The sequence below is a fragment of the Poecilia mexicana genome, unplaced genomic scaffold (genome assembly GCF_051168715.1).
Source record: "Poecilia mexicana isolate PSO_F unplaced genomic scaffold, ASM5116871v1 scaffold_14, whole genome shotgun sequence".
In the NCBI taxonomy this organism is placed as follows: domain Eukaryota; kingdom Metazoa; phylum Chordata; class Actinopteri; order Cyprinodontiformes; family Poeciliidae; genus Poecilia; species Poecilia mexicana.
Window position 1 is genome coordinate 25,110,430 of NW_028263383.1, and position 26,171 is coordinate 25,136,600.

The 26,171-nt window shown below is 37.9% G+C and overlaps 5 protein-coding genes across 5 annotated transcripts; 3 read left to right on the forward strand and 2 right to left on the reverse strand.

Moving 5' to 3' along the window:
* Positions 1–597: 597 nt before the first annotated feature.
* Positions 598–2,569, reverse strand: LOC106927721 (olfactory receptor 2K2-like). The gene is made up of 4 exons (XM_088012533.1): positions 2,559–2,569; positions 2,027–2,419; positions 1,414–1,640; positions 598–1,063 (listed from the first exon to the last, which is right to left on the reverse strand). The coding sequence occupies exons 1-4, from the start codon at positions 2,567–2,569 to the stop codon at positions 708–710; spliced, it is 987 nt and encodes a 328-aa protein (XP_087868659.1). The 3' UTR covers positions 598–707.
* A 7,723-nt stretch (positions 2,570–10,292) lies between these two features.
* On the reverse strand, positions 10,293–12,253 carry LOC148155600 (olfactory receptor 2K2-like). Its single transcript, XM_088012534.1, has 4 exons — positions 12,243–12,253; positions 11,715–12,107; positions 11,100–11,326; positions 10,293–10,744 (listed from the first exon to the last, which is right to left on the reverse strand). The coding sequence occupies exons 1-4, from the start codon at positions 12,251–12,253 to the stop codon at positions 10,389–10,391; spliced, it is 987 nt and encodes a 328-aa protein (XP_087868660.1). The 3' UTR covers positions 10,293–10,388.
* A 1,899-nt stretch (positions 12,254–14,152) lies between these two features.
* Positions 14,153–16,620, forward strand: LOC148155601 (olfactory receptor 2K2-like). The gene is made up of 4 exons (XM_088012568.1): positions 14,153–14,163; positions 14,299–14,691; positions 14,943–15,169; positions 16,077–16,620. The coding sequence occupies exons 1-4, from the start codon at positions 14,153–14,155 to the stop codon at positions 16,430–16,432; spliced, it is 987 nt and encodes a 328-aa protein (XP_087868694.1). The 3' UTR covers positions 16,433–16,620.
* A 1,823-nt stretch (positions 16,621–18,443) lies between these two features.
* Positions 18,444–20,606, forward strand: LOC148155602 (olfactory receptor 2K2-like). The gene is made up of 4 exons (XM_088012702.1): positions 18,444–18,454; positions 18,586–18,978; positions 19,691–19,917; positions 20,251–20,606. Exons 1-4 carry the CDS (start codon positions 18,444–18,446, stop codon positions 20,604–20,606), a joined length of 987 nt encoding a protein of 328 aa, XP_087868828.1.
* Positions 20,607–22,604: 1,998 nt separating this feature from the next.
* On the forward strand, positions 22,605–24,770 carry LOC148155603 (olfactory receptor 2K2-like). The gene is made up of 4 exons (XM_088012717.1): positions 22,605–22,615; positions 22,751–23,143; positions 23,854–24,080; positions 24,415–24,770. The coding sequence occupies exons 1-4, from the start codon at positions 22,605–22,607 to the stop codon at positions 24,768–24,770; spliced, it is 987 nt and encodes a 328-aa protein (XP_087868843.1).
* Positions 24,771–26,171: the final 1,401 nt, after the last annotated feature.

Below are 26,171 nucleotides of genomic sequence, written 5' to 3' on the forward strand. Positions count from 1 at the left end.
GCTGATTATTGGGTTCTTGAGTAATTTGCATTGTGTGCCAGCTTAGATTAAAACTATGAAGCAAAAATGAACCACAGGAATGTTTTTTTTTTCTGCTGGTGTTACAGCCTACATTGGTTAAAATGTTGAGAGAGACTATGGCATATTTATTTGACGTGTTTATTTTCTATAAAAAAAATGACACAATGAAAATCAAATTAGATCCAGAAACATGTTTTTTGAAACATCTACAAGTTTTATTCTTTAGTTCAAATTCAAAGTTACATCATCCTGAGAAGAGGAGACAGTAAGAAAGACAAAGCATTGTTTAATTAGGACTCACAAACGTAGAGCAACAGTTAAGTCTTAGTCTAATAGGAACAGCTGTTTTAAAGTTGCAAGTCAGTGTTTTACTCAAAGTTGTGGGGGTTCTTTGTCACTGAAAAACATGGCAGATCATTAAACGTGCTTTATTTAAATCTGTATTTCAGGCCTAAATTATGATTTTTTTATGCTACTAGTATTTTTTTTGGTTAATATTCTTCTGACAGATTTTTAGTAGTTTGTGGTTTCCTTAATTTTTAAAAATGCTGTAAGTAGCCACATCATTCTGAGTCTTGATGCTCAGAGGAATCATGAGCTATCTAAACTTTTTACAGCATCTATAAGAAGCATAAGATCCACCAGAGGAGTTAGATAATCTAAGAACACCATATGCAGTATTAGTGCTAAATTTTATTTCTTACTCTGGTTGAGAAACATTTGATAAAACTGACCCTCAGGTCTTTACTGACCAGTCCATAGATGATGGGGTTAATGATCGGGGGAATGATAAACATGAGGATGCTTAAGAACTTTTTCATGTTTTGGGACAGAGAGGGGAACCTCTGACTTAAAATCACAACAAGTGAAGCGATTTGAAAGAGAACATAAACAACAATGTGTGGAGCACAGGTCTGAAACGCCTTGCTGCGGATGCTGCTGTTTGTTCTGCCTTGTTTAAAGGAAACACTCAGGATTCTGATGTAGGAATAGGCGATGATGAAGAAGGTCAATGTACTTACAGTCCAGGTGATTGTTAGACCTGAAAAGAAAAAGACGAGTGGTTATATTATATATCATGAATATTAAAAAAAAAAAAAAACTTGTAAAGTATCACATGTGGCTAGTTTTTGTTTGGATCCCAAGAGGAAATACATTTACTCATATAAAGAGGAAATTAAGTGAAAATAAACTGACATGCCACTTCTATCATAGCCATGCATCTGGATTGCTGTATCCTCATAGCAATAAAAATAAAACAGTTATGTTAATGTAGCTGCCAATGTTAGGCATGAGCACAATAAAAAAAAATGCAAATATTCCCCAGTTTCTTCTGTTTTGTATTTGTAAGGTTTGCATTTCACCTCTGGTGTATAAAAGTGAAGCACCGACCGTAGATGTTGTTGGCAGGCGTGGGAATGCAGGCCAGGTTCAGGATGCCCCGGTTGCTGCAGTAGACATGCTGGACTAGATGACCGCACAGCGGGACGTTCATGTGGAAGGAGAAGAGCACAGCGATGAGCAGCAGAGTAACGATCCAGGCCACAGCGCAGCAGCTGTGCAGCCGAGCCGAAGTCATGATGGAGTGATACCTGAGAGGTTCACACACTGCGACGTACCTGCAGAGAGACGGAGCTGTCAGGGAAAACAAAATCCCTAAAGCTACATTTGAAAATATTCTGTCTTTAAAACTTAAATGTCAAATCTCAAATTGAAGGCAGTTTCTTGCAGCTAAAATTACTTTTTAATATCTAAAATTTCCTCAAAGGCAGTTAAGATATTTTATGACTGAATTGGCCAACGATTACAAGCGTTCAGATGCAAGAAAAAACTTCTCACATTTAAGTTCAAAGTCTTCTCAGATGTAATGATATTTCAAACAATGCAGGACAAAAAATAGCTTATTGCACTGTGTGATTAAACTGAAATAATTTTTTGGAGTCTCCAGTCAAAACCTAGAGACCATTTGAACCATGAATTGCTCTGCTTTTACATATTTCCTCACCTGTCATAGGCCATTGCAGTTAAAAGGTTAACCATTGCTGTACCATATGTGTGAGCGCAGAAAGCCTGGACGATGGCTGGGATGTAGGCGATCTTCTTCAGCCCCGTCAACAGATCCATCATGATTCGAGGAAGCAACATTGTGGCCCCCAGCAGGTCACAGACCATGAGGTGACAGATCATAACAAACATGGGTCTGTGCAGGTTCTTGTCTGTCATAATAACACAGATCACCACACCGTTCCCCAGTAACACCGCTATGTAGGCGAGCAAAGCCAACAGAAACAAGAACGGTCCGTTGCCTGGTTGAACATCAAAGCCCTGCAGTTCAAAAACAATCGGCTGTTTGAGAGGAATCACCGAGGTTTGGTTCTCCATCCAAAGCAGTACAGCTCTAAAGAAGCAGAGCAGATTAAACCTCAGATGATACAAATATTGGTAGATTTATACTGTGAGAGTGACATACTGTAACAGATGAAAACACAAATCTGTAGCTACATTTCACATAAAACTAAAGATAGTATATATTTTACCTCCAAATCATGCAAATGACACTTAATTGGAGACAGCATCAAAGAATAAAATGTGCAACCAAATCATCAGTAGCTGAGATTGTATAACAATAAATAATTACTACTCTGTGTGTTGGAGAGAGTCAGCCTCCTCTCTACTGAGAGCACTGACGTTGCTCTGAGGTGTGGATGAAAACTTGCGTCCCTTTAAAAGATCTCTACGTGTTTTCAACTCCTTCTCAAACCTAGCGGTACCATGGAAACACCAACACAGAGTTGGTAAGTAAAACACTGAATGTAGTGTTCATTACAGCAGATTCCCATATCTCAAAAGTGAATTATTCATTAACTTCCTAAATATATTTTTGTTGGCTTTTTACTCACTCTTTCTTTTATTGCAGGTTTATATACACGGACCACAGTTTTGTTGCTGGACCACATAAAAGGTACAGTTTGAACTTACTGGTATTGCAAAGTCAGTTATTGTCAGTTTTCCATTTGTTATCGTGCTGTTTGAAAAAAAGAAAAAAAAAAACATTCTTAAGAATGACATTGTGCAACATATTTTCCAAATGTGCAGTCATGTAGCTGTTTACATAAGGCGAAAACAAAGCTGCATGTCAAATGTAATGTTCAAGTGTGGTTTTTCTGGGTGCAGCAGGGTGTTTAGTAAATTTTTTATCTCAAGTGTCGCATCTATCGGCATAAAGTCACTCATAGGACTGCTATTGGAAGTGGAGTTTTGTAATGGTAAATTTGAAGATGTCAGCAGTCTTTGTCCATATCAAAGAGGGAAGATCAGTTCTGTGCCCTTTCAAACAATGGACAAACTTTTGCAGTTAGGTCTGCATTTACATCACACATGTCAAGAAATCATAAACATTCTTCTGAAAAAAGTCAGACCTCAGGTGAGGCTCAACAGATCCTTCTAGCTCTCATGATACTCCTGATGATTGTAATTTGGATCCAGATGTTTCAAGTTGTATCAGTAATGGACAGGAGATTTTTTTCCCCAGAGAACAAAGAAGAGGACATGTTTTTGAGACATTTGGCTTTATTGTATTTGAAATTACAAGTCAAACTGCTGATTCCATCCTCCACCATTAATACTATTATTGAAGACTATTTGCAAATACATGCAATTTTAATGGGTACCAGGGTTCCAGACCCGTTAGCAGCAGATGATGAAGCTGAAAAACAGCATGTAAATGAGCACATGGGAGACGCAGTCTGTTAATTTCTCTCAGCTTATTTATTGAACAAACCAGCTCAACAAATAAATAAACCTACCCTACCTCTATCAATACATCCCAATTTATAGTTCAGTAATTTACTGTATTTATAGTCTATGTAGACATATTCCAACATAAACATTAGCTTTCTTAAACCAGAAATAATCCCATCAACATCATATTTTGTCACAATTCCATCAGGTAACATGTACCTTCAATTCACTGCACTTTATATGCATATTTAATCACACACAGTGACATTTTATGGGCATGTATGTTAAACTATTGTAAACTGGCATAAGTATCTTTGAATACAAACTACTTTAAGTGAATGCATTAAATCACAGTTCAACCTTCCAAAACTGTGCTTAGAACACAAATAAACCACGGAGCCTGAAAACAGTACAATACTCTCATACCATGGAATATTTATACATATCCCCACCTCATTTACAAGCGATTACTGTTAGTAATTCAGTGGTTGCATCTACTAGCCCGCTCTTTCCCGCCGCTACAGTGTGTGCTAACCAGCTAGCATCATGGCCTGTTGGCTACATCCTCTGGCCGCTGCTGGCTCCGAAACACAACACAACTCGTCTTATATCTTCTAACACATTAACACATTTCCTTAAACATTCCTCAAACAGTACCAAATAATAGAAGTACTTCGTTAACATAAACTTGAGGGTTATTCTCACCTTAAAAACAGCATTTTTTCAGGTGAGACGCAGTTTGTGTTACTCCAATTTCTCTCAGCTTATGAGAAACGGCCGAGCAACAGGCAGCTCAGAGTCCCCATGCGCCACCTATCGGTGAAACACCGTTACTATACCCACCGTCATTAACCCCTGTTATTAAAAAAATATCTTCTTATCATAACCCCATAAACATTTAAAGTAATGCATGCTCTTTTATTTTCACTTTATTTATTTATTTATTTTTTCCAATTACACATATAATTCTTTAAAAATAATATTTAGACAGAATAAAAAGACTGGATGGCATTGTCCTTGATATAGTTAAAAAAAACATTAGAATAGCTTTGCCATACTGACCTTAAATAAACTCAATGCCAATGTATTGTCCAGTGTATGCTTTCATGATTCATTGTATGAGGAAAAACACAACAAAAACTTCTCTCTCCATCCTTCCTAGGTGGCAATGAGCAAGCACTGGCTGGATGGATGATCAGCATTGAAGGCCATATTGTCTTTCGGGGGTCCAGCCAACATTTCTGACAGGACTTGCAGCAGAGTTTGGCACCCTCTACATCTTCAACCTCCAGTATCAAGATGAAGCAACCAAGAATTGAGAAACAGCAGGCGCAAATCGTGACACCGCACCTACTGTGGCACTTCCAGTGGCATGTGTCATGGCAGCCACTGTTTTCGGGGCTAGCTGCCAGTGTTGTCACTGACTTCGGCACCTTCCAATGGTTGCTGCTACCTCATACTGGCACCTCCCACGCCTCACGGACCGCTCTCGCCTATTGTCGCTGATGAGATTTAGGGCAGCCATCTTAGAGCGGTCGACCGCTCCACTCAGCGTTATACGTTTGGCAGGCACAATGACGTATTTGCGCATTTAATCTTTCATAACACGCTGCTTCGTTACTGGAAACCTTATACAAACAGCTGCATTTATAAACAATTGTATTCTTAAAAGTATTTTTTAATTGTGTTATACATAGTTCAGCATATTTAAATATGCTTAGTGGGTAAAACAATAGAATAGGAATAGAATATTTTTTGGTGACAGCTTCTGTGTCAGATTTAATATGAATGAATTTAGAATTCAAGAAAACACCGGTGGATCTGGCACAAAGTATTGCATTTCCACTTAAGTGTTGTGTTCCCTTAGAAAAGCAAATACGCCCTGGTCTATTTTGGATACAGTCTCAAATTTCAGTTTCCAATAAAGAGCCTCAGTGAAAACATGTTGACAGCTGCTGTAAGATGCCACTTGTGCCACCTTACCACTGGGTAAGGTGGCCTCTTAATTCTATTTGTTTGAACTAAAGTTATTCATATACTATATTCTAGCTGAAACAGAATGAGGTCACAGCAGCCTGTGGCAGCCATGGTCACGGGCTGCTGTGCCACCTTACCTGTTGATGCCTTACTACTGGGTAAGGTGGCACGAGTGGCCATGGGTGCCACAGGCTGCTGTGACCTCATTCTATCTGTTTCAGATAGAATGTAGCATATGAATAACTTTAGTTCAAACAAATAGAAATAAAATATATCTTAATTAAAACATAATTCTCATACATATTTAAATATACAGCCGGTGTTCCGACTTAGCAGAGAAAGACAACTCCTGCACTGAATGCATGTCAGATGGGACCTCTTCTGTGACAGCTGATAATAGCTACCACTACAACTGACACTAGGTCGCCATGGTACGTCAGTGCTGACAAGCTCCTGTCAGTCCGGATTATAATTATTTTCATACAATTACCTTAATATAATGCTATTACTAAACCGGGTAAGTTCACTAATTTTGACTTATTAGTTAATATTGGTGACAGTGGCAACATGAGATATTGACAATTCCAGAGTGACATTATGTTCAGCATGGTTCCATGACAGTTCACAGGAGGTCACAAGTTCCCAAGAAAGTAATAGACCAGGCAGCCACTATAACATTCAGAGTTTTTTTTAAGATAATGCAAAGTTTTTGGAAAACATGCTGTGGCAACACTAAGGTAGGGATCTGATACTTTGCTCCTCACGGCAGGGTAACCAGAAGTTGTCAACAACGCCACCTTGGGAATTGCACCCAAAGAAATAGACTGCCATTAGGCTTGAGGTTCCTGACCAAGGAGAACAAGACTTTTCCAAAAAAAATGAATTACATTTTATTGTTTCATGTTAAAAATTGACAATCAAAACATAAGGAACACAATTGGAAGGGAGTGTACAGTACTGAGGCCTACCAGCAGGGGGAGGGCAGTCCAAATGGGAACTGGTTCCTAACAAATGTACAAATCCAAAATAAATCTCCTCAAACACTTGTGAACAGGCATTCAATTGTGAAGAAATCCCAACACCGGCCACTCGCACAACACACAGTTCCAGTCTCCCTGGAGGCCCCTCCCACTACTGTCAGCTCTCAGCCTGGAGACAGAAGGGTGGGGTTAAACAAGCAAATACAAAAAAAACCCCAAAAAAAACAAATACTACAATTCAAACTTGGCCAGAGACTAAAATGAGGTTACCTCCAACATAACCAATTAAAAATATCAATACTTTAATAGAATAATCTAAAAGAACCCATGGCTGCTACCCACAGCAAGGCTGGAGGCCACACAAAACAATAACATGTTCCAAAGTAACAAATTTAAACCAAAGAAAACTCAAAACTAAGAAACTAAACGAGACAAAACAAATTAAACAAAGCAGTTACAAAAATGAAACAAAGTCAACCAATAAAACAAAATAGACTAAACAAAAAAAAAAACGAAAAAAAAACAGTGAAACAAAACAGCAGGGTCTCCAGTGAGCTGCAGCAGTGTCAGAGCAGAGCTGGATGACTTCACCCCAAACCATAGGATCCTTTCCGGCCCACAGCAAGAGGATCAGCTTTCCAATATGTTCCGTTTTATGTGAAAACTGCAGTGGGCAGGGTGAATTACAGCCACACCTCAGTACCAAGCAGGAGACTTCAAGTGGTTTTCATGTTAGAGTTTAAGACCTGCACGCTACCCAAGCAACCTTCCCAACGACACGTGAGCAAATGCCAGCATTAGCAACCAGGTGAGAGAGTCTCCCTCTATACTCTCCACCCATCATGTGGTGATTAGGGGCCAGGTGTTTTGAATATTGAGGCAGGCTTCTTCCTGCTAAATGTTATAATTTTCCAAAAATGCCTGTTAACCAGTTTTAAAGAGTTATTACTTATTATTTAATAAATTTAATCTCTGCTATTTTTCATTAATTGTGAAGTTCATTCCAGATTTGTGTGGCATAAATGAAGGTTGGTTCTCCGTGTTCATTTCTGGTTCTGGACATTGTCTTAAAAGTTTTCTTATTCAAAGATGAGACAATGAATGAAATCTGATCTACAAAATGCATTTCAATAGCATTTTTAAGGCAGCAGGTGGACTTTCACTTTCAAGTTAAACCACCTTCAAATTTTTTACACTGAAGTAAGTCAAAACAGAAAGTATGTACACCTCAAAAACTTTGACAATGTGTGAATCCTAAGCAACATTAAAAACAAGATTGTTACATATTTTTGGAAATAAAAATTATTTTGGGTTATACTTAAGATGAAAATGCTTTTTTAAATTAAAATTGTGCTGTTTACATATTTTAATTGGCAGATATGTTTCAACATTTTTAATAGTTTATGTCACAAAGTATATGCATAGTAATTGATTTGTCAATATTTATTAGCCATTGTATATAAATACTTTAAACAGCAATAACATATAATTTAAGTTTTCAATAGCCAAGAACTAAAAACTGTAAAATTCATGTTTAGTCAACGTGTGAATTTACTACATCAGGATCAAATAACTTATTATTCATCCATGAGAAATTATAATCATTATGCTTAAAAATTATTTTTCAAACTTTATTAATTTCTACAAATATACGTTTTACACAACTACTACGTATTTCCATCTTGGCCAAAGCCCTATCTGGCAACCCAATGGGGTTCAACAGGTTCCACTGTATTAGTGACACTTAGTGGTAGATTCAATTACTTTGGCCATCTTCCGTCAATTAAATTAAGTCAAAAATATTCAAGGTGTTAAACGGATAATTAACCAATACAATTACCATTGAAATAAAAATTTATAAACAGGCAATATAAGTAACACGTTTTCCAAAAACTGTCATTGCCATCCCCCAAAACATCGGCACTAGTTGTGACAGCTCTGAAACATCCTGGACACCTAATGGCAGCTCTAGTGGAAGCCAGACTCAACTGTTGCAAAAGTGCCGAAACCAATGGCATCCCTGATACCTGCTGTGTATTCGATTAATTCAAAGACAAAAGGAGTCGGCTGGATTATTCAGATGAACTTTAGTGAATAAATAGGATGAACGAATCATACATAATGATATACGAAAAGTGTATGAATTCAGCTAACATAAGTCTTTCTGCGAAAAAAAAACCCTGAAAAATTATTTCGTCTTCGTCTATCTTCCAAGTTCTTCTTCTACTAGTTACAAAGCATCATGGGATATGTAGTCTCTTTGCCGAAGCCAGTGGCAACCATGGTGGTAATGTCTATGGTGACAACACTGACCGCTAGCCCCAAAAACAGTGGCCTTGTGGCGCCTAATGACACTTGACACCGGAAGTGCCATTAGTAGGTGCGGTATCACGATTTGAGCTTGGCCCTGCTGCAAGACTTTGGAGCTCATTCAACAGTAAAACCATTCCTATGATTTTTTGTTTTATTTTTTAAAAACACTTTACAATGAGCAAAACACAACATGGTTTTAAAGCAAGTTATGATTAACAATTGACAAAGGTGGTGATATTTTCTCTTTGTATAATTAAAACAGGATAATTTCGCCACATTAAGTAAATGAAGCTTTACATATTGTACCTGCTGTCTTCAGATTGTCACACTGTTTATATTCTATAAAATTTTCCCATTTTTGAAGAAAAGGGCACAAAAGCCGGTCCTGGGAAGATGGTATCCAAAAAGACAGGAAAGATCTTCCAAAAGAAAAAGCAGTCGGTGAATGTGCAGGTTTCCACCCTCATCAAAAACCTGATGCACTTTGAGTGGCATTTCATATGGGTCAGTGTTCTCTTTTTCTTTCCACTCTGTATCTTGATGTGTCGTGCTCTGCTGTCAGGCCTCAGCTCCCTTCTTCTTGCACATTAGTTTCTCTTTGTTTTTGCACCTCAACACTTCCATGTACACACGACAACACACCCTAGCATTTGCATTATGTCACTGAATTTGCATTGTGTGCCAGTTTAGATTAAAACTATGAAGCAAAAATGAACCACAGGAATATTTTTTCTGCTGGTGTTACAGCCTACATTTGTTAAAATGTTGAGCGAGACTGTGGCATAGTTCTTGGATTTATTCAACGCATTTATTTTCTATAAAAATGACACAATGAAAATCACATTAGCCTCAGTACCACGTTTTTTGAAACATCTACAAGTTTTATTCTTCAGTTCAAATTCAAAGTTACATCATCCTGAGAAGAGTAGACGATAAGAAAGGCAAAGCATTGTTTAATTAGGACTCACAAACGTAGAGCAACATGTAAGTCTTAGTCTAATAGGAACAGCTGTTTTAAAGTTGCAAGTCAGTGTTTTACTCAAAGTTGTGGGAGTTCTTTGTCACTGAAAAACATGGCAGATCATTAAACGTGCTTTATTATTTAAATCTATATGTAAGGCTTAAATGATTTATGATTTTTTTATGTTAGTATTTTTTTGGTTAATATTCTTCTGACGGATTTTTAGTAGTTTGTGGTTTCCTTAATTTTTAAAAATGCTGTAAGTGGCCACATCATTCTGAGTCTTGATGCTCAGAGGAATCATGAGCTATCCAAACTTATTACAGCATCTATAAGAAGCATAAGATCCACCAGAGGAGTTAGATAATCTAAGAACACCATATGCAGTATTAGTGCTAAGTTTTGTTTCGTACTCTGGTTGAGAAACGTTTGATAAAGCTGACCCTCAGGTCTTTACTGACCAGTCCATAGATGATGGGGTTAATGATCGGGGGAATGATAAAGATGAGGATGCTGAAGAACTTTTTCATGTTTTGGGACAGAGAGGGGAACCTCTGACTTAAAATCACAACAAGTGAAGCGATTTGAAAGAGAACATAAACAACAATGTGTGGAGCACAGGTCTGAAACGCCTTGCTGCGGATGCTGCTGTTTGTTCTGCCTTGTTTAAAGGAAACACTCAGGATTCTGATGTAGGAATAGGCGATGATGAAGAAGGTTCCTGTGCTTAAAGTCCAGGTCATCGCAAGACCTGAAAAGAAATATAAGAAATAAAGACAAGAGGTTACATAACATGAATATTAAAAAAAAAACTTGTAAAGTATCACATGTGGCCAGTTTTTGTTTGGATCCCAAGAGGAAATACATTTACTCGGATAAAGAGGAAATTAAGTGAAAATAAACTGACATGCCACTTCTATCATAGCAATGCATCTGGATTGCTGTATCCTCATAGCAATAAAAATAAAACAGTTATGTTAATGTAGCTGCCAATGTTAGGCATGAGCACAATAAAAAAAAATGCAAATATTCCCCAAACAGTTTCTTCTGTTTTGTATTTGTAAGGTTTGCATTTCACCTCTGGTGTATAAAAGTGAAGCACCGACCGTAGATGTTGTTGGCAGGCGTGGGAATGCAGGCCAGGTTCAGGATGCCCCGGTTGCTGCAGTAGACATGCTGGACTAGATGACCGCACAGCGGGACGTTCATGTGGAAGGAGAAGAGCACAGCGATGAGCAGCAGAGCAACGATCCAGGCCACAGCGCAGCAGCTGTGCAGCCGAGCCGAAGTCATGATGGAGTGATACCTGAGAGGTTCACACACTGCGACGTACCTGCAGAGAGACAGAGCTGTCAGGGAAAACAAAATCCCTAAAGCTACATTTGAAAATATTCTGTCTTTAAAACTTAAATGTCAAACCTCAAATTGAAGGCAGTTTCTTGAAGCTAAAATTACTTTTTAATATCTAAAATTTCCTCAAAGGCAGTCAAGATGTTTTATGACTGAATTGACCAACGATTACAAGCGTTCAGATGCAAGAAAAAATTCTCCCATTTAAGTTCAAAGTCTTCTCAGATGTAATGATAATATTTCAATCAATGCAGGACAAAAAAATAGCTTATTGCACTGTGTGATTAAACTGAAATAATTTTTGGAGTCTCCAGTCAAAACTTAGAGACCATTTGAACCATGAATTGCTCTGTTTTTACATATTTCCTCACCTGTCATAGGCCATCACAGCTAAAATAGTCCACATTGCTGCACCATATGTGTGAGCGCAGAAAGCCTGGACGATGGCTGGGATGTAGGCGATCTTCTTCAGCCCCATCAACAGGTCCATCATGAGGCGAGGAAGCAACATTGTGGCCCCCAGCAGGTCACAGACCATGAGGTGACAGATCATAACAAACATGGGTCTGTGCAGGTTCTTGTCTGTCATAATAACACAGATCACCACACCGTTCCCCAGTAACACCGCTATGTAGGCGAGCAAAGCCAACAGAAACAAGAACGGTCCGTTGCCTGGTTGAACATCAAAGCCCTGCAGTTCAAAAACAATCGGCTGTTTGAGAGGAATCACCGAGGTTTGGTTCTCCATCCAAAGCAGTACAGCTCTAAAGAAGCAGAGCAGATTAAACCTCAGATGATACAAATGTTGGTAGATTAATACTGTGAGAGTGACATACTGTAACAGATGAAAACACAAATGTGTAGCTACATTTCACATAAAACTGATGATAGCATATTACCTCCAAATCATGCAAATGACACTTAATTGGAGACAGCATCAAAGAATAAAATGTGTGATCAAAAGCATCAGCAGATGAGATTGTATAACACTAAATAATTACTACTCTGTGTGTTGGAGAGAGTCAGCCTCCTCTCTGCTGAGAGCACTGACGTTGCTCTGAGGTGTTGATGAAAACTTACATCCCTTTAAAGGATTTCTATGTATTTTCAAAACCTTCCCAAATTTAGAGGTACCATGGAAACACCAACTCCACTTAAAGTGCCATTTAGTGGTATGAGCATTAAGGTTTGTAGACCAGGATGAAAAAGGTTAAATAATATCTCACTTTTTAAATTTTCATCAAAATTCTTTCTGCAGCAGCCTGGACCAGCTGAAGGCTTTTAATTGTATTTTGTAGATAGTGAAGTAGTAAAGAGTTATATAGTTGCTCAGCCTTGAAAACAAATGCATGGACTTATTTCACTCAAGCAGAAGATTTCTAATTTTGGCAATATTCCTGAGTTAAAGAAAGGAAACCAGTTAAATACAGTATTCAAATATATCCTGGTCAAAAATACACCGAGATTCTTACTTTACATCAGAAGCCAATTTAATGCCAATTTAGTCGTAGAGGTTTTATGTCTCCAAAACATGCCTGTAATCTACCTAATGAATGGATTCATCAGGATAGATATAACTGAGTATCATCAGCATAACACTGGATCTCTCAAGAACCGCTGAACCAAAGAAACATGGATCTACTGATCCAGACTGCAGTCCCAAAGTAGGGGACACTCAATGGACAGGCCATTATTTTCTTAATTCTGTGTTTCATTACACACTATTTCCAAGTCTAAATGTGCAGAGGGGCCAGGTAACATCCTAAATACAACTGAAAACAATCCATGGAGGAATGCAGATGTTGACTCAAACCAGTGTGTCCTTCAGAAATCATTGCATATTTACCCAGAATAAATATGGACAATTGCATCTTTACTTCTTCAGACTCAGACTAAGACCACAAAGTGACATATTATTCATTCTTTCCATCTGACCAATTTTAGGCATAGAATCATTTATTTTATGAAAGAAGCTTTTATTACAGAGTATTAATTACATTGATGGTTTATTCAAAGATGTGATTTTGAACTGAAAGGTTAAGTTGTGTTGGCATAACATTTCCAAGCTTTGGCAAACTTCATGCTATTGTTTAACTTTAAAAGGCTTCATTAGGTTTTTCCATGAATGTTGTAGATTAAGTCTTTCAGTTGGATAAGCAATAATGGGGTGGCTTGGGAACGCCTTTACAGATCGGTCGGAGTAAGTAAATAGTTTCTTCTTCCTCTCTAAATTCTAGTGAATGTTTTCTTCAGGTTCTTACTGCTCGCCAGTATCTTGCCAATAATCAATCTTCTCTGGATGAGGTATTTTTAGTTTACTTTTTCTTGGAGGTTTCCAGTACTCTTATCCAATCTGCTGTCCAGTCTTTTCTATTTTCATCCAGGTCTATAAACCTTAACACTCATACTCCTTACAGGGACTTTAATTGGAGTTGGTGTTTCCATGGTACCTTTGTGTTTGGGAAGGTGTTGAAAACACGTAGAAATCCTTTAAAGGGACAAGTTTTCATCGACAGCTCAGAGATCAGCAGAGAGGAGGCAGACTTCATGCTCTACCCAACACATATAGAGAAGTAATTACTAGATCTTATCATACAATCTTTGCTGGTTACTTTTGTTTACATGTTTTATTCTTTATTGCTTTCTCTATTTGCATGATTTGGAGTTAATATGCCATCATCTTTCATCTGTGGAAAAAAACTTGATTATCACTCTCAGAGAATAAGCCAAGTTCTCTATAACTCATCTGCTGATGCTTTTGATCACACATTTTATTCTTTGATGCTGTCTCCATTTAAGTGTCATTTGCATGATTTGGAGGTAATATGCTATCATCAGTTTTATGTGAAATGTAGCTACACATTTGTGTTTTCATCTGTTACAGTATGTCATTCTCACAGTATAAATCTGCCAACATTTAAAACATCTGAGGTTTAATCTGCTCTGCTTCTTTAGAGCTGTACTGCTTTGGATGGAGAACCAAACCTCGGTGATTCCTCTCAAACAGCCGATTGTTTTTGAACTGCAGGGCTTTGATGTTCAACCAGGCAACGGACCGTTCTTGTTTCTGTTGGCTTTGCTCGCCTACATAGCGGTGTTACTGGGGAACGGTGTGGTGATCTGTGTTATTATGACAGACAAGAACCTGCACAGACCCATGTTTGTTATGATCTGTCACCTCATGGTCTGTGACCTGCTGGGGGCCACAATGGTGCTTCCTCGCCTCATGATGGATCTGTTGACGGGGCTGAAGAAGATCGCCTACATCCCAGCCATCGTCCAGGCGTTCTGCGCTCACATATATGGTACAACAATGCTTAACCTTTTAACTGCAATGGCCTATGACAGGTGAGGAAGAATGTTAGAGAAGAATGCTCTTAATGAGTCAATGATGTGATGCAGTTTGCTGGGTTTCCTTATTGTTCAATCAATTAAATTTTATTTGTATTGCACCTTTCAGCAACAAAGCGCTGAAAATGCTTTACATCACAAAAACACAAAGATACAAAGCCCTTCCATAGAAAACTTTTAATTTTATAACAGACATAAAACTGTTTCTTTTGGATACCCTACTTCTGAAAAAGACTGTCTCTCTGCAGGTATGTGGCAGTGTGTGAACCTCTCAGGTATCACTCCATCATGACTTCGGCTCGACTGCACAGCTGCTGCGCTGTGGCCTGGATCGTTGCGTTGGTGCTCATAGTTGTGCTCTTCTCCTTCCACATGAACGTCCCATTGTGCGGTCGACTTATCCAAAATGTCTACTGCAGCAACCCGGGCATCCTGAACCTGGCCTGCATTCCTACCCCCGTCAGCAATATCTATGGTTAGTGCTTCCCTGTTTCACACCAGAAATATATAACAGTTTGGGAACTGCTTCCTTCTACTTATGAAGACAGTGATCTCCTTAACAGTTGAATAACTTATTTTCCGCACTATAAAGCACATCGGATTATAAGGCGTACCTTCAATGAATGACCTATTTTAAAACTTTTTTCATATATAAGGCGCACTGCATTATAAGGCGCATAGAATAGACGCTACAGTAGAGGCTGGAGTTACGTTATGCATCTACTAGATGGAGCTGCAGTAAACAGAATGTCAACAAAACAGTCCGACTCCGGTCGGCGAGGAGAGCCTTCCGCAACTGGGCCGGGGCGTGGCCGGACGATAATCACCCTTCTCCTTTCGCGCACAGCATGTTTGTGGAGAACGTGGTGCTAAATGACCTGCAGACGACCTGATTATTAGGTCGGTAGGTAAATAGGTCAGTCAAACTTTATTAACAAACCAGCGTTCTGATAACTATCCCAGCATGTACCGCGCGCTTCTTCTTCTACCGGCGAAAATGAAGTTGGCGGCTGCTTACCGTAGTTGCTAGACCTGTTGTGGCTCAATATTGGTCCATATATAAGGCGCACCAGATTATAAGGTGTACTGTCGGCTTTTGAGGAAATTGAAGGTTTTAGGTGCGCCATATAGTGTGGATAAAACAGTAACTTATTTTTTCTTTCTTTGTTGGTTCACAGCACCTTAAAATTCAGTGCATCTGCGTCGTTGTTATAGTAGTTTATTCTAAGCACTATTTGTCATTTCATTACTCCTTGACGAATCAGTTTATTTGCTCTTGGGAAACAAAATACAAAGATGGCAACATATGCTACTCAGCAGAAAATTAGACTTTTAAATATGCAAGATATATAATCACTTGCCATATTTATATTTTTTTTCAGGTCTAACAGTCACCTGGACTTTCAGTACATTGAACTTCATTCTCATCGCTTTTTCCTACATCAGAATCCTGAGTGTTTCCTTAAAGCAGGGAAGAACAAACTGCAGCGAACCCAACAAGGCTTTTCAGACCTGTGCTCCACACATTATAGTGTATGTTGTCTATAACGTCGCTGCATTGATATTAATATTGAGTTACAGATTTCCCTCCCTTTCCCAAAATATAAAAAAGTTCTTAAGCATTCTTGTCTATATCATTCCCCCAATCATTAACCCCCTCATCTATGGACTGGTCAGTAAAGACCTGAGGGTCAGCTCTATCAAATGTTTCTCCATCAGAGTGAGAAACAAAACTTAGCACTAACACTGCATCTGGTGTTTATAGGCCATTTGACTCTTGTGGTGGAAGTAATTATCTTTGTAGGTGTTGTAACTGGCTTATGTAGGTAAAGGTTGAATAAAACAAAGTTCAGTAAGTACCCCTGACCATTTGAAATCACATAAATTGTAATAAGAATCATTGAGAACTGTACAGTTGAATCTGGACCTGTTGTAAGGATAAGACACGAAAACAAAAGCCACCACTGTCACTTTGTGATGCATGTGTTAAGTGAATACTCACTTCCCTCTGACCTCCCCATAGACTCTTGCTTTGCTTTTTTAAACCTCTACATGTGTTTGAAGAATCCCAACTTTTTTTTATCATTGAATCATCATAAGGTGCACATAGAGGTCAATATTCACAATGACACTGATATAGACTGCATACATCTTCCAACATTTCATTTGAAATATTTGAACTACTCATTCAACAAAACCACAAACCATCACCATAATCACCAATTTACAAAAAACGTGATAATCCTTCATTAATTTAAACATGAAACTCAGAAATAATAAACTGTTTTTAGCACTTTTGCTGTCTTACAAGATGGGGTTCTTTGGACCCTGCAAGTTTTAAAGTTTTTACAATGTAAAATATTTTGAACTACTGTGTTCTTTAAATATGCTCTACAAATAAACTTGATTGAATAATTATTACATTCTGTAGTTTTGAATTTGATCTAATAATTAGGAGTCAGATAAGTTCCATTAAAAGTGTGCCCGATATGACTTTGTCCTTTGCGTCTATTTGTGGAACCTAAGCCACAAATAGACGCAGATCTTACAGAAAGGTTTATCTCAATATTGATGGTTCCAACGTCTCTCTCTCCTTGGGAAAATTTATTACAGGGTGATGGGAAGATGGCTCAGAGAGACTGTTCAACATCAAATAAGGGAGGCAGTGTGGCCTTTTATGTTAGTTTTATTCACTTCCAGAATAACACAATTGCAAGTGATCATTATTATGCCTACTCTCCACTCTGATCTGACTTTTGTCAGCCCGTGACCTGCACCCAGCACTTTATAATTAACTGGGCTGGGACTCTGACCTAGTCTGTCTGCTCCTTCTTGAGTTCATATAACTTCTGAGAAAACTAGCACATTGACCTTATTGGTCACAATCCATTTACAATGATATATATTGCAGCATATTATATTTACAAATATGCTAGAGGTGTATCAAATGGAAATTACATTACATGTGTATACACATGGGATTCCCATGTGATTCCTATGAGATTCACATGTGATTCACATGCGATTCACATGTGATTCACATGCGATTCACACATTTCCACATGTGATCACATATGAAATCACACGTTTACATGTGATTTTGGAACGTTTCATGGTAAAATCACAAGTGATTCACAATGCGCATGTGGAAATATGTGAATCACATGTGATTTTACCATGAAACTTTCCAAAATCACACATATACGTGTAATTTCACATGCGATTCACATCATTCACACATCATTTTCATGTCAAAATTTATGTGATCACATGTGACTTTCACATGTGATTTTTGTGGAATTTTTTGGAAGGGTACTCTTATCCAATCTACGGATGTTGCTGTTTTCTGACTATTTTCCCACCAGTGGATTTCCTGATTTTTCAGTTTGAACATTTAGAGTTATCAGAAGACTCTTCATGATACGGTCTAGTGTCCAGTCTTTTCTATTTTCATCCAGGTCTATAAACCTTAACTCTCATACTCCTTACAGGGACTTTAATTGGAGTTGGTGTTTCCATGGTACCTCTGTGTTTGGGAAGGTGTTGAAAACACGTAGAAATCCTTTGAAGGGACAAGTTTTCATCAACACCTCAGAGTAATATCAGAGCTCTTAGCAGAGAGGAGGCAGACTTCATGCTCTACCCGACACATATAGAGAAGTAATTACTAGATCTTATCATACAATCTTTGCTAGTTACTTTTGTTTACTTATTTTATTTATTGCTTTCTCTATTTAAATGCAATTTGCATGATTTGGAGGTAATATGCCATCAGTTTTATGTGAAATGCAGCTACACATTTGTGTTTTCATCTGTTACAGTATGTCATTCTCACAGTATAAATCTGCCAACATTTAAACATCTGAGGTTTAATCTGCTCTGCTTCTTTAGAGCTGTACTGCTTTGGATGGAGAACCAAACCTCGGTGATTCCTCTCAAACAGCCGATTGTTTTTGAACTGCAAGGCTTTGATGTTCAACCAGGCAACGGACCGTTCTTGTTTCTGTTGGCTTTGCTCGCCTACATAGCGGTGTTACTGGGGAACGGTGTGGTGATCTGTGTTATTATGACAGACAAGAACCTGCACAGACCCATGTTTGTTATGATCTGTCACCTCATGGTCTGTGACCTGCTGGGGGCCACAATGGTGCTTCCTCGCCTCATGATGGATCTGTTGACGGGGCTGAAGAAGATCGCCTACATCCCAGCCATCGTCCAGGCATTCTGCGCTCACATATATGGTACAATAATGGTTAACCTTTTAACTGCAATGGCCTATGACAGGTGAGGAAGAATGTTAGAGAAGAATGCTCTAAATGAGTCAATGATATGATGCAGTTTATATGGGTTTCCTTATCATTCAATCAATCAAATTATATGTGTATTGCACTTTTCAGCAACAAAGCACTTCAAAGTGTATTACGTCACAAAAACACAAAGATACAAAGCCCTTCCATAGAAAACTTTTAAACCAGTCTGACAAATCCTCTGTTGTATACCTAGGATCAATAGGAATGAATCAATTATAGGATTGAGATTATTTTTGCATAAAAGGCCTTGAGATGATGTGAAATGGCACTATGTAGAAAATTAAACTGACTTTATTAAACCATCTTTTTCAAGGTGCTGTTTTTAGGTTTTCATTGTGGACCGTTGTATTTATTATTTTGTGCTACAGTTTGAATGATTATCCCTAGAAAAAATAGTGAATCAAAATCTAAATGTTATAGCAAAATTTTATGTGTATGAAATTTAATGCAAATACTTAAAATGTTCATAATGTGGACTGAATAGTAATTTCTACCTTTGAAACTCTGAATATGAATCAAACAATTAATTCCTCGATCAAGACATGTCTCAATTGGTCAATTCAATCCTAAGACAGTAATGATGTAACACATTTTTAGAGGAAGTAGAAATCATTTTTAATTTTATAACAGACATAAAACTGTTTCTTTTGGATACCCTACTTCTGAAAAAGACTCTCTCTCTGCAGGTATGTGGCAGTGTGTGAACCTCTCAGGTATCACTCCATCATGACTTCGGCTCGACTGCACAGCTGCTGCGCTGTGGCCTGGATCGTTGCGTTGGTGCTCATAGTTGTGCTCTTCTCCTTCCACATGAACGTCCCTTTGTGCGGTCGACTTATCCAAAATGTCTACTGCAGCAACCGGGGCATCCTGGACCTGGCCTGCATTCCTACCCCTGTCAGCAATATCTATGGTTAGTGCTTCCCTGTTTCACACCAGAAATGACATTCAACAGTTTGGGAACTGCTTCATGCTTCTTATGAAGACAGTGATCTGCTTAACAGTTGAATAACTTATTTTTTTATTGCTTGTAGTTGCACAGCACCTTAAAATTCAGTGCATCTGCGTTGTTGTTATAGTAGTTTATTCTAAGCACTATTTTTAATTTCATTACTCCTTGACGAATCAGTTTATTTGCTCTTGGGAAACAAAATACAAAGATGGCAACATATGCTACTCAGCAGAAAATTAGACTTTTAAATATGCAAGATATATAATCACTTGTCATATTTATATTTTTTTTCAGGTCTAACAGCCAGCTGGACTTTAAGTACATTGACGTTCATTCTCATCGCTTTTTCCTACATCAGAATCCTGAGTGTTTCCTTAAAGCAGGGAAGAACAAACTGCAGCAAACCCAACAAGGCTTTTCAGACCTGTGTTCCACACATTATAGTGTATGTTGTCTATAACGTCGCTGCATTGATATTAATATTGAGTTACAGATTTCCCTCCCTTTCCCAAAATATAAAAAAGTTCTTAAGCATTCTTGTCTTTATCATTCCCCCAATCATTAACCCCCTCATCTATGGACTGGTCAGTAAAGACCTGAGGGTCAGCTCTATCAAATGTTTCTCCATCAGAGTGAGAAACAAAACTTAGCACTAACACTGCATCTGGTGTTTATAGGCCATTTGACTCTTGTGGTGGAAGTAATTATCTTTGTAGGTGTTGTAACTGGCTTATGTAGGTAAAGGTTGAATAAAACAAAGTTCAGTAAGTACCCCTGACCATTTGAAATCACATAAATTGTAATAAGAATCATTGAGAACTGTACAGTTGAATCTGGACCTGTTGTAAGGATAAGACACGAAAACAAAAGCCACCACTGTCACTTTGTGATGCATGTGTTAAGTGAATACTCACTTCCCTCTGACCTCCCCATAGACTCTTGCTTTGCTTTTTTAAACCTCTACATGTGTTTGAAGAATCCCAACTTTTTTATCATTGAAACATCATAAGGTGCACATAGAGGTCAATATTCACAATGACACTGATATAGACTGCATACATCTTCCAAAATTTCATTTGAAACATTTGAACTACTCATTCAACAAAACCACAAACCATCACCATAATCACCAATTTACAAAAAACGTGATAATTCTTCATTAATTTAAACATGAAACTCAGAAATAATAAACTGTTTTTAACACTTTTGCTGTCTTACAAGATGGGGTTCTTTGGACCCTGCAAGTTTTAAAGTTTTTACAATGTAAAATATTTTGAACTACTGTGTTCTTTAAATATGCTCTACAAATAAACTTGATTGAATAATTATTACATTCTGTAGTTTTGAATTTGATCTAATAATTAGGAGTCAGATAAGTTCCATTAAAAGTGTGCCCGATATGACTTTGTCCTTTGCGTCTATTTGTGGAACCTAAGCCACAAATAGACGCAGATCTTACAGAAAGGTTTATCTCAATATTGATGGTTCCAACGTCTCTCTCTCCTTGGGAAAATTTATTACAGGGTGATGGGAAGATGGCTCAGAGAGACTGTTCAACATCAAATAAGGGAGGCAGTGTGGCCTTTTATGTTAGTTTTATTCACCTCCAGAATAACACAATTGCAAGTGATCATTATTATGCCTACTCTCCACTCTGATCTGACTTTTGTCAGCCCGTGACCTGCACCCAGCACTTTATAATTAACTGGCCTGGGACTCTGACCTAGTCTGTCTGCTCCTTCTTGAGTTCATATAACTTCTGGGAAAACTAGCACATTGACCTTATTGGTCACATTCCATTTACAATGATATATATTGCAGCATATTATATTTACAAATATGCTAGAGGTGTATCAAATGGAAATTACATTACATGTGTATACACATGGGATTCCCATGTGATTCCTATGCGATTCACATGTGATTCACATGTGATTCACATGCGATTCACACATTTCCACATGTGATCACATATGAAATCACACGTTTTCATGTGATTTTGGAACGTTTCATGGTAAAATCACAAGTGATTCACAATGCGCATGTGGAAATATGTGAATCACATGTGATTTTACCATGAAACTTTCCAAAATCACACATATACGTGTAATTTCACATGCGATCCACATCATTCACACATCATTTTCATGTCAAAATTTATGTGATCACATGTGACTTTCACATGTGATTTTTGTGGAATTTTTTGGAAGGGTACTCTTATCCAATCTGCGGATGTTGCTGTTTTCTGACTATTTTCCCACCAGTGGATTTCCTGATTTTTCAGTTTGAACATTTAGAGTTATCAGAAGACTCTTCATGATACGGTCTAGTGTCCAGTCTTTTCTATTTTCATCCAGGTCTATAAACCTTAACTCTCATACTCCTTACAGGGACTTTAATTGGAGTTGGTGTTTCCATGGTACCTCTGTGTTTGGGAAGGTGTTGAAAACACGTAGAAATCCTTTGAAGGGACAAGTTTTCATCAACACCTCAGAGTAATATCAGAGCTCTTAGCAGAGAGGAGGCAGACTTCATGCTCTACCCGACACATATAGAGAAGTAATTACTAGATCTTATCATACTATCTTTGCTGGTTACTTTTGTTTACTTATTTTATTTATTACTTTATCTATTTAAATGCCATTTGCATGATTTGGAGGTAATATGCTATCATCAGTTTTATGTGAAATGTAGCTACACATTTGTGTTTTCATCTGTTACAGTATGTCACTCTCACAGTATAAATCTACCAACATTTGTATCATCTGAGGTTTAATCTGCTCTGCTTCTTTAGAGCTGTACTGCTTTGGATGGAGAACCAAACCTCGGTGATTCCTCTCAAACAGCCGATTGTTTTTGAACTGCAAGGCTTTGATGTTCAACCAGGCAACGGACCGTTCTTGTTTCTGTTGGCTTTGCTCGCCTACATAGCGGTGTTACTGGGGAACGGTGTGGTGATCTGTGTTATTATGACAGATAAGAACCTGCACAGACCCATGTTTGTTATGATCTGTCACCTCATGGTCTGTGACCTGCTGGGGGCCACAATGGTGCTTCCTCGCCTCATGATGGATCTGTTGATGGGGCTGAAGAAGATCGCCTACATCCCAGCCATCGTCCAGGCATTCTGCGCTCACACATATGGTACAACAATGGTTAACCTTTTAACTGCAATGGCCTATGACAGGTGATGAAGAATGTTAGAGAAGAATGCTCTAAATGAGTCAATGATGTGATGCAGTTTATATGGGTTTCCTTATCATTCAATCAATCAAATTTTATGTGTATTGCACTTTTCAGCAACAAAGCATTTCAAAGTGTATTACGTCACAAAAACACAAAGATACAAAGCCCTTCCATAGAAAACTTTTAAACCAGTCTGACAAATCCTCTGTTGTATAACTAGGATCAATCAGAATGAATCAGTTATAGGATTGAGATTATTTTTGCATAAAAGGCCTTGAGATGATGTGAAATGGCACTATGTAGAAAATTAAACTGACTTTATTAAACCATCTTTTTCAAGGTGCTGTTTTTAGGTTTTCATTGTGGACCGTTGTATTTATTATTTTGTGCTACAGTTTGAATGATTATCCCTAGAAAAAATAGTGAATCAAACTCTAAATGTTATAGCAAAATTTAATGTGTATGAAATTTAATGCAAATACTTAAAATGTTCATAATGTGGACTGAATAGTAATTTCTACCTTTGAAACTGAATATGAATCAAACAATTAATTCCTCGATCAAGACATGTCTCAATTGGTCAATTCAATCGTAAGACAGTAATGATGTAACACATTTTTAGAGGAAGTAGAAATCATTTTTAATTTTATAGCAGACATAAAACTGTTTCTTTTGGATGCCCTACTTCTGAAAAAGACTGTCTCTCTGCAGGTACGTCGCAGTGTGTGAACCTCTCAGGTATCACTCCATCATGACTTCGGCTCGACTGCACAGCTGCTGCGCTGTGGCCTGGATCGTTGCGTTGGTGCTCATAGTTGTGCTCTTCTCCTTCCACATGAACGTCCCATTGTGCGGTCGACTTATCCAAAATGTCTACTGCAGCAACCGGGGCATCCTGGACCTGGCCTGCATTCCTACCCCTGTCAGCAATATCTATGGTTAGTGCTTCCCTGTTTCACACCAGAAATGACATTCAACAGTTTGGGAACTGCTTCATGCTTCTTATGAAGACAGTGATCTGCTTAACAGTTGAATAACTTATTTTTTTTTGCTGCATGTAGTTGCACAGCACCTTAAAATTCAGTTAATCTGCGTCGTTGTTATAGTAGTTTATTCTAAGCACTATTTGTTATTTCATTACTCCTTGACGAATCAGTTTATTTGCTCTTGGGAAACAAAATACAAAGATGGCAACATATGCTACTCAGCAGAAAATTAGACTTTTAAATATGCAAGATATATAATCACTTGTCATATTTATATTTTTTTCAGGTCTAACAATCACCTGGACTTTAAGTACATTGAACTTCATTCTCATCGCTTTTTCCTACATCAGAATCCTGAGTGTTTCCCTAAAGCAGGGAAGAACAAACTGCAGCAAACCCAACAAGGCTTTTCAGACCTGTGCTCCACACATTATAGTGTATGTTGTCTATAACGTCGCTGCATTGATATTAATATTGAGTTACAGATTTCCCTCCCTTTCCCAAAATATAAAAAAGTTCTTAAGCATTCTTGTCTATATCATTCCCCCAATCATTAACCCCCTCATCTATGGACTGGTCAGTAAAGACCTGAGGGTCAGCTCTATCAAACATTTCTCCATCAGAGTGAGAAACAAAACTTAGCACTAACACTGCATCTGGTGTTTATAGGCCATTTGACTCTTGTGGTGGAAGTAATTATCTTTGTAGGTGTTGTAACTGGCTTATGTAGGTAAAGGTTGAATAAAACAAAGTTCAGTAAGTACCCCTGACCATTTGAAATCACATAAATTGTAATAAGAATCATTGAGAACTGTACAGTTGAATCTGGACCTGTTGTAAGGATAAGACACGAAAACAAAAGCCACCACTGTCACTTTGTGATGCATGTGTTAAGTGAATACTCACTTCCCTCTGACCTCCCCATAGACTCTTGCTTTGCTTTTTTAAACCTCTACATGTGTTTGAAGAATCCCAACTTTTTTTATCATTGAATCATCATAAGGTGCACATAGAGGTCAATATTCACAATGATACTGATATAGACTGCATACATCTTCCAACATTTCATTTGAAATATTTGAACTACTCATTCAACAAAACCACAAACCATCAGCATAATCACCAATTTACAAAGAACGTGATAATTCTTCATTAATTTAAACATGAAACTCAGAAATAATAAACTGTTTTTAGCACTTTTGCTGTCTTACAATATGGGGTTCTTTGGACCCTGCAAGTTTTAAAGTTTTTACAATGTAAAATATTTTGAACTACTGTGTTCTTTAAATGTGCTCTACAAATAAACTTGATTGAATAATTATTACATTCTGTAGTTTTGAATTTGTTCTAATAATTAGGAGTCAGATAAGTTCAATTAAAAGTGTGCCCGATATGACCTTGTCCTTTGCGTCTATTTGTGGAACCTAAGCTCTAAGCATGGCTCTAATATTTTATGTTTCCAAATACTGGACAGATAACTCAATATGTTCAGATGGAGGCTGATAGGTACTTTTTCTCGAACCTACATAAAAAGACCACAGACAACGTATATGAATTTTATAGACAAAGCTTTTGCAAAAGGAGAACTCTTCGTCACGGCCTCTCCAGGCCGTTCACAGAGAATTCTGGTCTGCTTCCGCGTGAGCCCCTGTTTTATTGTCAAAGCAGAACAGCCAAAAGGGGCAGTCAGGAAGAAAAACAAAGGTCGTAAAACTTCTAACCTAAACAAACCAGCCAGGTGTGATATCTGATCTACGGTCTGAGCCCAGTTCAAATCTCGGTTAAACTGTCAACAAAGAGGGAGGATAAACAAGAGACAAAATACGACTGGTCACAGGCAGTTAGGAGGTATTCTGGTTGATAAGAATTAAGGTCTGGGAAACACAGAGTTAACTGTCTCACATGAAGATGAAACAGTCAGTCGTAACCTCCAGGTCAGTTTATACACACATAAGGAAGAGAACACTTAAAACTAAAAATCACAATAATACTGATTAACATTAGACTGAATATGAACTAAAGTAATAACAAAATGATAATACC

Coding starts and splice junctions, on each gene's coding strand:
- LOC106927721 (XM_088012533.1), bottom strand. Junction 1,641..2,026: donor ACTGCAATGGCCTATGACAG/GTGAGGAAATAT, acceptor GTCTCTCTGCAG/GTACGTCGCAGTGTGTGAAC. Junction 1,064..1,413: donor GCCTGCCAACAACATCTACG/GTCGGTGCTTCA, acceptor TTTTCTTTTCAG/GTCTAACAATCACCTGGACT.
- LOC148155600 (XM_088012534.1), bottom strand. Junction 11,327..11,714: donor GCTGTGATGGCCTATGACAG/GTGAGGAAATAT, acceptor GTCTCTCTGCAG/GTACGTCGCAGTGTGTGAAC. Junction 10,745..11,099: donor GCCTGCCAACAACATCTACG/GTCGGTGCTTCA, acceptor ATTTCTTTTCAG/GTCTTGCGATGACCTGGACT.
- LOC148155601 (XM_088012568.1), top strand. Junction 14,692..14,942: donor ACTGCAATGGCCTATGACAG/GTGAGGAAGAAT, acceptor GTCTCTCTGCAG/GTATGTGGCAGTGTGTGAAC. Junction 15,170..16,076: donor CCCCGTCAGCAATATCTATG/GTTAGTGCTTCC, acceptor ATTTTTTTTCAG/GTCTAACAGTCACCTGGACT.
- LOC148155602 (XM_088012702.1), top strand. Junction 18,979..19,690: donor ACTGCAATGGCCTATGACAG/GTGAGGAAGAAT, acceptor CTCTCTCTGCAG/GTATGTGGCAGTGTGTGAAC. Junction 19,918..20,250: donor CCCTGTCAGCAATATCTATG/GTTAGTGCTTCC, acceptor ATTTTTTTTCAG/GTCTAACAGCCAGCTGGACT.
- LOC148155603 (XM_088012717.1), top strand. Junction 23,144..23,853: donor ACTGCAATGGCCTATGACAG/GTGATGAAGAAT, acceptor GTCTCTCTGCAG/GTACGTCGCAGTGTGTGAAC. Junction 24,081..24,414: donor CCCTGTCAGCAATATCTATG/GTTAGTGCTTCC, acceptor TATTTTTTTCAG/GTCTAACAATCACCTGGACT.